The sequence below is a fragment of the Thermobia domestica genome, chromosome 2, assembly GCF_964235325.1.
Source record: "Thermobia domestica chromosome 2, izTheDome1.hap1.1, whole genome shotgun sequence".
Lineage (NCBI taxonomy): Eukaryota > Metazoa > Arthropoda > Insecta > Zygentoma > Lepismatidae > Thermobia > Thermobia domestica.
Genome location: NC_137455.1, coordinates 118,427,130 through 118,441,670, shown reverse-complemented (window position 1 = coordinate 118,441,670; position 14,541 = coordinate 118,427,130). Strand labels below are relative to the sequence as shown.

At 35.3% G+C, this 14,541-nt stretch overlaps 2 protein-coding genes across 2 annotated transcripts in view; both read right to left on the bottom strand.

Annotated features, from left to right (window-relative positions):
• The window catches only part of LOC145674998 (b(0,+)-type amino acid transporter 1-like), a 221,889-nt gene that overhangs the window by 111,226 nt on the left and 96,122 nt on the right, over positions 1 to 14,541 (bottom strand). The window lies entirely within an intron of this gene.
• Positions 10,869 to 11,294, bottom strand: LOC145679147 (protein GVQW3-like). The gene has a single exon (XM_081749739.1). It carries the CDS (start codon positions 11,292 to 11,294, stop codon positions 10,869 to 10,871), a length of 426 nt encoding a protein of 141 aa, XP_081605865.1.

Sequence of the window (14,541 nt, the reverse complement as noted above, 5' to 3'; positions counted from 1 at the left end):
AACAACTTTTTCTAGGGGACCAAAATATTAATATTTGCACCTCCTCCCGGAAAAATCTAAGCTACGGAGCTCACTACCACAACTCTAAACTACACCTGCGTAAATTGTATTTATCTTTGCTTTTTCTTTCTTTTTTTTTTTTAAGCAAAGGAATAAATTTTCATGGCAAAAATACAATGCTGACCGTTCCACTGATCCATAATTACAAAATTGCAAGATTGTATACTGCTCTATATACAGTAGGAAGTCGATAATCCCAACTAATTGGGACCAAAGGTAGTTCGGATTTTCAAATTGTTCGGATTTTCGAAAATGACCGAGAAAATGCCATTTAGGCTTAAATATACTGTACGGTATGCTCTTTTATTGATACAGTGGTTATACAGTACATACAGTAATTACAATACTGTACGTAAAGCTACTTACATTTAATGTTTCTGAAGAACCTGCTCGTACATAAAATTACACTGTTCTTGTAACTCACACTTAAAACTTAACTTATATAGGCCTAAGTCTGTGGCTATTTGAGAATGCGTTTTCGAAGCGTTACCCTCTAGAACGAACGCAACCAAGGTGGCTATTTGGTAACTTTACTTTCGCCAGAATAATAAATCATACTGTGAGCCAGGCAGGGTTTCCAGGTCTTTTTTGACAAGTCCGGTTTATAATAGCAGAGTTCCAGTACTCTGCACAAATCATCTTCAAAGCAGCTGTTTCTTGTTAAAATCCCCTTGCCTGGCAACACGTCTTTCCTGTTTTTCCTGCCTTTGGACATCTCTTAAACAACAGGCGGTGTATTGTTCCGAAACGCACCAAATACGCTCGAGCTGACATTTTCTCCGCGTTTTTATTGCTTTCGCGTTTGTGATTAGCCATCCACATTTAAATACGTGGTCAGCGTATTCCAAGCGTACGCATGAGCAACAAAATCGCGTTGCGAACGCTTCAAATAGCCGCCCTGTAGGGGAAAATAAAAATAAAAATATGTATGACAAACAATTACATATAAATGAGCTTTTGTAAAATCACTGACTTCACACAACGCCGACGGACAATCCTATTGTTTGTTTATCGCTATCATTAAGACAAAATGTAAAAAAGCTTCTAGGGACCGCGTTCGGATTTTTGACTTTCGAATTATCAACGTCCTACTGTATTATTTAGCAGTACTGGCACGTACTCAGTGTTGCCAAATGCGTTTTTCACAAGTTCCCAGTTTTCTGTCATCCTACATATAGTTGTGCAGCCTACAGACAAGTCAGCAAATCACATAATAATAATGATAAAATACAGTACAATACTGGCTAAAACATACTTTAATTTAAGCTTGATGTACTCCAAAATTTGGTGTGCATTTATGTTTAAAATGTATATTGACGTTTCATCGAAGACGAATGAAGATCACAAGCTTCTTCGTAATTTATAAATTGCCGTTAAAAAGCAAACTTTTGTTTATTTATTCTGTAATCTTGTATATAAACTACTTAAATCACAGAATCAATAATAGCTAAATGAATCTTGTCCAAAATAAACCAGAAAATTAAATAATTAAGACTTGTAAGAAATGAAAATAACTTGGTTTGTTAGCTTGTTTTGAGTGTAAAATCTCAAGGCTTATGTGAAATGTTTACCTACAGTGTAGCGTAAGATCCGAATCGTATGATCTTCTACCGAGAATCGAACCAGATCTATCGCGCCATACAAAAGAACGCTGGGTATATGTATTTACAATGAAAACATTATATGTTAATGTGTTCATTTAGAGTCCACGCTGCTACTAGAAATCAAAACAATATAAATTATATAATACAACCTTGATTGTATTTCCTCCATATGCCGCGTACATTCGTGTGTTTTTTTTTTTTTTAATCCAGATGATTGCCTGATTACATAAACAAGTTCGACATTTTACCTTGAACGTTCTCCTGTTCGTATACCGCTAACATTTTTGCACGTAAACAGAGACAGAATGAAAGTGTAAGCTTAAGATAATCCCTACAACATTTGCCAAGGTCAAATAACAATCCACCTTTTGGTTTATCTCTTTTCCTTTATACACTTTCTTTTTAATGCGAACAATGAGCTTCTTCGGAAGGGTTTAGAAATATATATATATATATATATATATATATATATATATATATATATATATATATATATATATATATATATATATATATATATATATATATATATGTGTGTGTGTGTGTGTGTGTGTGTGTGGTGATCACGATCACCGTTGGTCTTATTATGTAACAGGGTTCGCAAATTTTGCGGATCGCAACGGAACGGGACGTAAAAAATGCAATAAGGAAACATAATTGCAATTCCTACTACGGAGCAAAGCTGCACAGAATGAGGCCAAGTGTCATAAGTTCAGGAGTTTTGTTCCTTTCATCAAATGAAAGAAAGAGATCTAAGGAACATGGGTCGCAAAACACCTCCTTCCAGAGTTATAAAGCCCCGATAATTCGAAACATCGTGATTTAAAATGCCCTAGCTTGAAAAATACGGGAGCTATTACAAATGGTTTAAAGAATTAGATAGGAATTAATATGCACTCTATTTAAATATCCATGTTTCACTATTCTCTGGTGCCCAATCGAGTACTAATTTACTACTTATAAGTGCATTCCTGTAATTCAACTTACTTTATACAATTCATTACGCCGGTACAGGAAAATTGTGAAATAGAAATAAGCACCAAATTTTAAGTTTTCATTCATTACCCTTACTATTATACCGATGAAGGTTCCATTGTTTCCCGTTCCCCGCCAGAACCAGGGGTTTCCTTTGGGGTTCCAGGGGGGATCAATTTCCCCATAGTTCGACATTTATATACATTTTAATACCTAAGATAATAACCCAAACAGCACAAGATGTGCTAGGCATGTGCCATTTAGGTGTCCCACCTACTTTTAGGTACCCGACACTTAGCACATATGATATTCATGTGCTAGGTATGTACTTCAGCTACCTACAGTTTTAGATACTTGTCACACCTAATTGATATTTGAAGCTATGTACCACAAATATAGCATTTATACACCAGGCTCAGTTTCGCACTCTAACAGTCATTTGTTTTATGTCAACACTTGGGACATATCTGTCATGTTCTAGGTACGTCCATTAGGTACATACTGTTTCAGATATCCTAACAACATAAGATGCGCTAAGCATGGGCTATTTAGGTGTTCTAAATTCATTTCCCACATTTGATACATTGGTTGCTTCTTTTTCTAAGCGATTGTGTACTAGAAGCAACAAATGCATCAACTTTATTAGATGGCAACTATCGCCGATCATTTGAAAGTGAATGGGGAAGAACCATGAAATAAAGTAAATAGACACTCGTCATTTTGTTATAAAATTACATGGCGAGCAGATTTTATCTAATCCCAAACGGTTATCGTCGAATATACTCGGTTAAAGGAGCACTCTGATTAGCCAAATTCAAAATACCTCAACAATTTATCCCTCTACAAGGGACGTTGTTTTCATCGCCTCCGTGGCCAAGTTGGAAGAGCACGCGCCTAGTAATCCAAAAGTTGGTGGTTGGCGCCCAGGCTGGGGTACATTTTTTTTTACTTCTTTAAAGTTTTTTTTAAAACTCACCTTAATGTAAACGCATTACGCATATAGGCGATTTAACATATTTTGGGAGAGAAATTTTGTGGTTCATTGACGCTTACAGCATGCGGAACATACCTAGAACATACTAGGCGCGTTCCCCAGGTATATGTCAGATATGTGCCTAGGGGCGGACGTAGACTGTGACTATCACTTGCCATCCATGTGATTTCTCTCTCAGAGGTACATACGGCAGATATTGAACACATTCCCATGTACCTGAGGGAACATTATAGGCATATGCCTGCTATGTAATTGTGCTGTTAGGGAATATATCAACGAAAAGCCTTGAAATCTAATCACATGTAGGGTTTTGCTCCCCTCCAAGCAAATCTGAAATGAAGATGCTGGCTAAAACTAACATTAAATTATTGCGTCTAGTGAAGAAAATTAACCGGAAAATTTTGCAATGAATTGATTTTTTTTTTCATTTCATTAAAAGTTGTTTTACTTTCTCCTACATCGTTGTTGTATTGTTAACTTTATTTGCAATAGATGATACATGGAACCATAGTTACATAAAGTGAAAAATCTAACAATTCTTCGTTTCTGGAAAAATGTGTTCTTTAAATTTAACCCTTTAGCGTGCAGCTTTGCATATGTGCAAAGTTTACTTTAAAATTGTATTGCAGCATGTAGTTTCTAGTTCGGACATAGAACAACAGCTTTGCGTATCAGCTAAGATTCCCTTTCACTATTGAGGTTTTCAATTTCGCGTTAGATCTCATAGTAAGCCAGCGTTGGATTCTTTGTATTATTGTTGCACGCTGAGTATCGTTTTTGAGCTTTCTTTGCTCGTTTAGGTGGACAAGTTTTGAACTGTTGACTTTTTCTGCGTTAGACTGAAGTGTAATGAACGCAAAAGTGCAAGTACGATGACATTCATAGCGTTTTATGGGTTCTATTTGATTTTAGTGGACTTGGCAGATGTCAACACGCAACTTTGCATAGACCCTATATGCAAACACCATAAAATATTCCATAGACCCCACATTATTTGCATTAATTTTTTTTAATTCCCGTATTTCCTACACCGAAACCACTCCAAATTTTAAAAAAAAAGTCTGATCGAAAAAATGGTTGCGTTAAAGGGTTAATGTATATCTTCCATACAATTTATGTTTGACCACAGAAAACCATAAATATAGACGTTTTATCAGTTTTATATGCGTAGAATAATTCAATGTTTTCACACAACTTTATTACTTTTCTTCATTTACATGGTTCCATGTCATAAATAAGTAAGGCTAATATAAAACATATCTGTAAGTTTTTCAATACTCTAAATAACTTATTAAAACAAGTATTCAAAATTTTCAAGTAATCAAAAAATATTTATGTATTCATTCAGGAAATAAAGTACAAGTTAACTTTTACAATTTTTCTTCCAGTCTTTTTAAAATAAAATAAAAAGTATAAAAGAATAAATAGTAGGAAGCTGCACGCTGGAATAAGTAACTTGATTTTAATTGATAAAAAGATTTTTTTTTTAAACTCTGGTTATATACGTATTTTTCTATCATATAGTTATTATATTTTCTTCCATTATTCTTTTATATCATTTTTCTGAACAACAAGCGAGATTATGGTAGACTTCCAAATTATATTAATTCAATACTCAAACTTGAAATAGTACTTCTATAACTACTGGTTGCAATTGAAAAATAAGATCAAAGATAGAACATGTTCCTTGGACCTCAATTCATATCAAAAAGCCATTAGGCCTACTCACTTTCTTTTACTGCTTTTGTTATATAGCGATATAATATGAAACCGGAAATCGTCGATTTGAGTCACTTCCGGTTTGAATAGTGAGTTAAGGAGGAGATAGAACCTATTCTTACGACCCTGAATCGATTGAAAAGAACAGCTTACAGCTGTTGCTTTATGGAAATCAGATTTAAAACCGGAAGTACTAGTAAATTTGAACCACATCCAGTTTTGGTAGGGAAAGAGTTGTGGGTTGTGATTAAATATACTTTTCAGATAATGTATCGGTTGCAGAAAACTGTTTGTCGCTATCTATTGGCGTTTCTGTTCTATGGCGGTAAACGTTGAAACTAGAAATGATTAGCTTGAACCACTCCCAGTTTTCATAAAGGTTAACAGAGGAGATGAACCCTATTCTTAGCAAGATAAATCGATTGAAAAAAAAAAAAAAAAAAAAAACGCTTCTCGATATCTCTTACCGTTCTTGTCCTATAGAAATCAGTACTGAAACCGGAAATACTAGTAAATTTGAACCACTTTCGGTTTTAGTAGAATGTTGTGAGTTATGATAATATATTCTCTTGGAACGTTGAACCGATTGCAAAACCCACTTCTCTTACCGTCCTTGCTCTATGGAAATTAGTATTGAAACCGAAAATAGTAGTAAATTTCAACATCTTTCGGTTTGGTAGTGTTGTGGATTGTTATGATCTACTATCTTGAGATCCTGAATCTATTGCAGAAAACCGCTTATCCCCTACTATTACCAGTTTTGTTCTATAGGGATAAAGCTGAAACCGAAAATGCGTAATTTGAACCACTTCCGGTTTTATAGAGGGTTAACAGAGGAGATGAACTCATTTTTGGCACCCTGAATCCATTGCAAGAATTGCATCTCAGTATCTTTTACCATTTTTCCTCTATGGAAATCAGTATTGAAACCAGAATAATAGTAAATTTGACGCAACTTCCGGTTTTAGTAGAGTGTTGCGGATAGTTATGGTATGTTTCTTTGAAGTAATGAATCGTTTGCAAAAAACTTCTCTCTATCTGTTGCTGTGTTCGTTCTATAGCGATGAACATTGAAACCGGAAATGGGTAGTTTGAAGTACTTGGAATTTGAATAGAGGTTAACGGAAAATATGGAACCAATTTTGAGGACTCCAAATCGATTGCAAAAAATTGCATCTCGATATCTCTTACCGTTTTTTGCTCTGGTACCTATCGACGAACAGACGGACAAAGCCGTTCTTTAAGACTTCTGGCACTTGTGCATAGCATAGTGGATGTCTAATAATTGTCTAATAGTTTGGATGTCTAATAATTGTATATTTTCAATATCAAGTTTTTTCCCACTACATTCTGTAGAACTACAATTTATAATGATGTACTAGATTGTTACTAATATTGAGTATATATATGTATATATAGAGAGTTTTAAACTAATATATATATAAAACGCTGAAATTTCGTACGGTGCAAACATCAACCGAGGGATATAGTTTGGTATACTTTTCAATACAACTAGATTAACAGTGACGGCAACCCAACATAACTACATCAGGTCATTTTTAATATATATTTGTATGTAAAACGAAAACTTATAATACCACATTTATTATGCAGTGTTGCAAACTAATTAGGCTACAGTGTCACAAAGTTAAAAAAAAAAAAAACAGTTTGGAGGGTGCTACAACAGTAATAACGCAAGTGACTAGAATAATGCATATCCAAAACCACTTAGTGTCGAATACTACAGTCAAAATATGACGTATTTCGAACAAGTAGAAACAAAGTTACAAGGAATTGGAAATTTGAGTTTTTTCAAAGGATTTTATTTCGAAAAAATGTTTAAATAAGTATCATCTCACGTGTGTTATTATTGCTATAGAGACCACCAAAATTTACATGTTTGTGACACTGTAGCACACTTAGGTTGCAACACTGTATAAAGAATGTGATATTGCAAATTTTCATTTTACATGTAGATTTGAAATATCCAATCACCTGAAGTAGTAATTTGAAAAACACAACTTTATATTGGGTAGGCAACACTGTTAACTTGATGGCATCACAGAGTATGTCACACAAAATGTCTCCCTGCCAATGTTTGCACACTACAAAATTTCAGCGTTTTCACAATATTAATCTAAAAGTTATAAGGGCATAAAATATAAATAGTCTACCCCATGGTATGAACTATGCCGAAAGTTTTTAGCTCTGACCACAAGAAGCATCGAACTGGAACAAAACATTTACAGTTTTTCAGAGTACTCTCCACGGACACGAATACACTTTTGCATCCTTTCAATCCACTTAGAAAACTGTTCATTCCACACTAGAGATGCAAAAAAGCCGGCTTTTTTGAATCGATGGTTTTTTTCACATAAAAAGCCGGCTTTTTTGGGAAAAAAACGAGAATTTTGGAAATTTTGGCTTTTTTCAACTTCATGATTTTTCTATCTAAATAGCTTTCTTATAGTATATTCTATAGTTAGATAAGAATTCCATGACCTGATTGTCATATTTCGCTCTGAAATTCACCATCAAGATGGATGGAGCACATGTTATACGAATTAAAGCTAACATGAAGAATGTAGTATTTGAGGGTAATTTTAGAGGCTATTTAACTTTATTTTAACTTTTGAGTTATCGACATCTTTTTTCTTCTCTAGTTTGTCATCCTTGCTTCATTTCTAAGAGCTTTTAGTACTCTAGCTTCTAGCGCAAAAGTTAAACTTGCCCGTTTTTTTATTTATCCGTTAAAGCGTACGTTTTTCAATATATCCGTCAAACCGTACTTCCACATTTCTGTTATACTGTAGCTGTGAAGTGATTTAGCATTAATTTTCCGGACACAACCTTGAATACCAATTTATACAAATAATCAGTAGCGGATTTAGAAAAGTACTTTAGGAGGGATTTTTCTGATTGTTTCGTTTTCTAAAATGTTCTAATTTTATTTGGGAGGAGCTTGAAGTTTATGAGTACAGGCATAACTAATATTTCGTTTCGTTTATATATTTAGCAATAATCTTCCGGATACAGCCTTGAACATCATTTTATACTGAGAATCAGTGGCGGATTTAGAAAAGTATTTTGGGAGGGTTTTTCTTACCAATGTTTAGTTTTTCTAAACATTCGTAATTTTTATTTGACGGAAGCTTGAAGTTTATGAGTAAAGGCATAACTAATAGATATTTCGTTTGTTGCAGACATTCCGTAACTTTGGGGAACGGGCTTCAGTCCGAAAGACCGCCCCCCTAATCTTCGCAAAACCGTCACTGCTGGTAATTAGTAATAATAACAATTTAAAAACAATAAAAAAGGAAGTCGCCCAACTCACAGTACACGCACTATTTCTACATTCACAGATGGAATGAAGAAAAGCTTTGTCAGAATGGTCGAATGCTGGTTGAATCCCGGACTTCCCAATAGAAGCTCAAAAGCTAATCACTCAGTCATGTTTGTTGTGCAGTTGTATTTAGCTTAACTTAAATATATTCCGTAGTCTTTTTTTTTGGGGGGGGGGAGTTCCGTAATGATATGTTGAATCCCTCTTGTTAAAAATTCAGAAAACTTGAGGATTGGGTAAACTGTGATGGTGGTTCTATAAAACTTAACTGTGGAATTTCAAGAATATACAGAACCAAAAGCTCTAGATGTGCAGCCTTTAAGTGTATCATATAAATCTAAGTATTTCTCTTATGTTTTATTTTAATTTTATTTTGTTTCAAAAAGAGGGTATGGAATATTTTGAAGTAAAAATACTACATACTATTTTGCTAGTTATTTGTGTATTCTTTAAAAAGAAGTGTTTACTTTTAGGGTTGGCTGGTTAACACCAACTTTTTTTTTTTTTAATAACTGGTTTAAACCACAAAAATAAAAAGAATGAAAAATGCGAATCGTGTGAACTTCATGGTGACGTTTCCAGATATCAAACCACCTGCAATAGTTTTATTTCCCTTTCACCTTTTAATCAAGGTGTCCCATGTTCAATTCTCGGTCGAACCATAACCCTTCTTTCATGCGTAACCCAAGTAGCGGTTCGGATGTCAGTTTAAGCGAAAGTCTTCTCCTTGATAACCTCGGTATTTCGTAAGGATTTTAAGCCTAAATATACGAAACAAACCAAATTGTATATTTCTGCATGCCTAAATGCGTGTTGTTTTATAAAGAAGCCAATATTGCTTAAATATATTGATAGAAATTGGCAAAATTTATCGATTGCCTACGTAGCTTCCAACATTAGCTTGGATTGGACTTTCAATGATATCTACGTACCGGTACTAAATTTGTAATTTAATACCTCAGTTTTAGAGTACTGATTATGATACGTTGACATTTAAATTTTACATGCAAAGCAATAACAGGATTTTCCCGGGAGATTCTCAACTTAAGAAATTTACTGACCGCACTTCTTTAAGCTTATGGGAGTTCTTCCGGCATAACCCCGCTGTTGCATAATAACATCAAGGCGAAACAAACTTATTTCTGTGAATATGTAATATAAATACATAAAGCAAAAAATCTAAGTCAAAAAAGCCTAGTTTAAACCAAAAAAGCCTGGTTTAAAACATCCCCCCAAAAACGGGTTTTCGTCATTTTCAAAAACAACCACGGTTCTTGCCAACTCTGCTTACTTTTGTATATAGGAGGTTAAAAAATTCTTATTATATACATTGGTTAATCCTGTGGAATTCATAATGTAAATATGTTGAAGAAAAATTGTTTGAAATATTTTTTCGAAATTCATAGTTTATTTTTGATGTTTTATATTATTATCAGCATCAACCACTAATTAAATGATTTTTTGTGTTATAGAGAAGCGATACAAAGTCTGTTTTATCAATTTAAAGCAGTATTTTGAAAAAAGCCCAAAATTTCCCAAGCAAAAAAGCAAAGCAGAAAAAAACCGAGTTTTTTTCCAAAAAAGCCGGTTTTTTTTCGAGCCCTTGCATCTCTATTCCACACACTTCCGTCTATATTGTCCACAGACTCCAAATAAGCACCAATCGCATCATCATCTGATGAAAATCGACGTCAACGCAAGTGTTCCTTTACTTTGGGAAACACAAAAAATCGCACAAGGCCAAGTCCGGCGAATAGGGTGGATTTGGCAACACTCTGACTCCTTCCTGGTTCAAAAAAATCTACAGTTCTTGCAGCACTGTGGGCACTTGCATTATCATGATGTAACAGAGGATGGTCGAGTTTTGATCTTGGATGTTGGGCCTTTCATTTCTTGAACACAGTGGGAAGACAAACTGTTGAGTACCACTCAGCATTCACCGTACATCGATTGTCAAGTACAACAGTCGCAACATGTCCTTTCCGAGAGAAAAAAGACGCAACCATTTTCTTTCCAACACTCCGAGGTCTCTTCACTTTGTTTGGGGAATCTTCATTCTCGAAGCACCACACTTGCGACTGCTGCTTGGTAACCGGATCATAATGATAAATCCACGTTTCGTCACCCGTGACGATGTTGTAGACAGCACGACTTGTCCCTTGGTTGAATTTATTCAACATAAATTCACACCATTCCATCCTACCATCTTTTTCCCTTTCCGTGAGTAAATGGGGTCCCAACGAGAACACCGTTTCCTGAGACCCAAGTTGTTATGCATAATTGTCTGCGCTGCTGTTGACCCAATGTTGAGAGTCGCTTCGATCTCCAGGAAAGATACATGGGGATCATCTTTCACCATTTGTCTCACAGCTTCGATGTTTTCGGAAGTCACTGCAGTGTTTGGCCCTCTGGAACGAGGTTCATCTTCAAGTGACATACGTCCCCTTTTAAATTCCCGAAACCAATTTCTAACACTGGCTCGCGAAGGAGCAGATTCCCCAAAAGTATTCATCAAAGTTTCAAGGCACTGCTCCGCGGTTAAGGCCTTCTTGTAATCGTAGAAAATCATAGCGCGAAAGTCACGTCTTGACAGCTCCATGACTAACTAAACAATGGGTCACGCGCGCTTCTTTATCTCTCTTATCTCTGACCATGCTATCATAGACTCATTGTCATTGATGGCCGAAAGTCACAAACAATGATGTGCCGTAAACTATAATTTTACGTCTACGCGATTGTCTACTGTAATCTATACGTAATCTACATTACACCTTTTCCCCTGTAGACTATGTAGACAACCACTATCAAATGTAAGGAAGAATTTCGTTACTCGTTTGTTCATATTTCCTCATTCAGTTGTTTTGCTTCGGTGCAGCGAAAGATTAGGGAAACGACTAACATATAAAAAGTAGCGGGAATTATCTAATCTGTATGTTTACTCTGCTCTGCACATACCACTTCCTTAGATTTTCCACTTCGAGCACTGCTTTTATAATGAAACTTACAAAACTAATTCTCACCTGTGGGCTTTCAGTCTTGAAGCTGCTGTATTTTCCATTTTTTTCTTGCGTATTTTACAAAATGCATAATATTTTTCATTTTCCTTCATCAAGACGAAACTAAGTATTCGAAAGTTACTATTCGCTGGTCTAGGCATTTTATTTTGTACGCAATTTCGCAAGGTAACGACAAAAGAAAGCTCCTTTATTGTCCACGACGCCATATTAAATTACGTGTTGTTGACATATTCTACATAGTCTACGTTGTTTACATTGTCTACGCATAGTTGACACGTAAACGTAAACTATCGTTTTTTACGCGTAGATGCACATCTCTGGTCACAAAATATCAGAGTGTCGAATGCAATAAACAAAATGTTGCTGTGATGTTAGATTATTACACTGCTAAAAACTTTCGGCATGGCCTTCGTATAAATAACTAAGTATTCTGCCAGGTCCTAAGACTAATGAGTTTTTTTTATTTTTTAAGGTTTGAGCCTGGAAATGTTTCTTCCCTATTTCTCGATCCTCTATTCTTCAAATCATCGATCAGTCGTGTTCTTCTCCCTATTTCTCGCTTTCTTTCCATCTTTCCTTCTATGGGGGTATGAAGAACATAATTTCTTCGCAAGATGTGTCCAATCCAATCGGCCTTTCTACGAAAAATGTGGGCACAAAAAGACCACGTAAATTCTTCATTACCAAGTATGACATAATATTTAAATATTTTCCACTTACGAAAAGTTCTTATTGGAAACATAATCTACTGTTATTTAGTAGGTTTTATACACGCACTCAATCTATTTTATACCTTTATGTGGAGTTAATTCTTGATCGTGGATATTTGTTTAGAACGGAAATTTTTCCACTTCACATTAATATTGAATTGACTGATTGAACGAAATTTACGCTGTTATTCTCTTTAATGATAGAAAATTTGACAACAGAAAAGTATTTTATCATTATGTCAAATAAAACTGAGTTTAAATTTATGAATTTCCGCTGTCACACCCGAACAATGGAAAAATGTGTAAAAACTTGTTACGGAGTCTGCCGTAAAAATGTATGGATAAAATAATAGAGATGGCTATATTAGAGCAATATTGCACTCTTTGATACGTAAATTCGACTTGAAATCCGATTTCATTATGGTGTTCTTGACTGATAAGGTGGAACAATATAATTTAAGTTTCCTCTTGACTATATTGTTAGCGTACCCGCCTTCAGTGCAGAGATCGGGTTCGATTCCCGGCACATGTTACTCAGATCCCACATTAAGCTTTAGGTCCATGTCTCACATAGGCTCAGTGCTGAAAATGACAGTAACGAGCCATTTAACATAAAGTAACATGCTCTGAATGGCTGGATCGTTGAGTAGGACGTTGATGGCATTCGAAATCCAACCACCTCCACGTGGTGAGATCTTGGTCATTTTAGCATGAATAATTTTGCGGTATGAGCAGCCAGTTAATCTTTTATCTCAAATTTGAATATATAGAATTCGATATTTGAAAATTCACTTTTTTTCGATACACAATAGTGTGCATACTCTACGGCAAAATCTAAGGTGTTATTTATGTTTCTCAAAATCTTTCCCGTAAGATTTCAAAATTTATGTTTATACCTAAAAGTAAACTATCCTTCTACTTGAAAATAAGACTTAACCAGAAAATTAGCCATAGCGTTAATTTTTAAATTGCTCGCAATACATATAAGCTCTATCCCAAGAATATGTCTCAGTAGCTGCAGGACTCAAAACGGGTTATTTTACACGTAATGAATGCATAGAAATATTCGTATTTGTGCAAATAAATAAACCCTAACGTGCCTATTGGTCAAAATAATAATAGGCTAAAACAGTGGCGTATTTAGGGGGTAGCTATCGTGCTCAAGCCCCCCCCCCCCGAAATAAATTTGTTATATGCACAACTTCATTAAAATTTGTCGACACCCAAAACAAAAATTATAAGTGCTTATTCAGGTGTTATGCATAGCTTCTCCCCGAAACAAAATCCTAAGTACGCCACTGGGCTATAATATCGGGACCCGGACAAATCTGCCAATTACCAAATGCGCCAAACGCGAAAATGACCAAATGTGCCAATTGTGAAAATGGACAAATCAGCCAATGGACAAATCTGCCAATGGACAAATCTGCCAATTGACAAATCTGCCAATTGACAAATCTGCCAATTACCAAATCTGCCAATTACCAAATCTGCCAATTACCAAATGCGCCAAACGCGAAAATGACCAAATGCGCCAATCGCGAGAATGGACAAATCTGCCAATGACAAATCTGCCAATTGACAAATCCGCCAACTACCAAACCTGCCAATTACCAAATCTGCCAATTACCAAATCTGCCAAACGCGAAAATGACCAAATGCGCCAATCGTGAGAATGGACAAATGAGCCAATTACCAAATCTGCCAATGGACAAATCTGCCAATTGACAAATCCGCCAATTACCAAACCTGCCAATTACCAAATCTGCCAATAACCAAATCTGCCAATTACCAAATCTGCCAATTACCAAATGCGCCAATCGTGAAAATGGACAAATCTTCCAATTGACAATTCTACCAAACGGAAAACACCCAACTCTGTTTGTATTATCATCAAATAACTGGATAATCTAGTAAAAACATAAAGAAAGAAAGTATTTATGAATAACAAGCAAGAAACTAAGAGTAATTAAGAGAAAGTAATCAAATCATCGCCCAAATATTTGAAGATTTGAATGAGGTAACCATTTACAATAGCATTAACATTTACTTATTGGGGGAGATCGGGGCTGGTTGACGAACTGCATATAACTCCTTCATTAATTAACATAATGAGCTG

Excerpts from the sequence above, each read along its gene's own strand:
- LOC145679147 (XM_081749739.1), bottom strand. The coding sequence starts at position 11,294 with ATGGAGCTGTCAAGACGTGACTTTCGCGCTATGATTTTCTACGATTAC.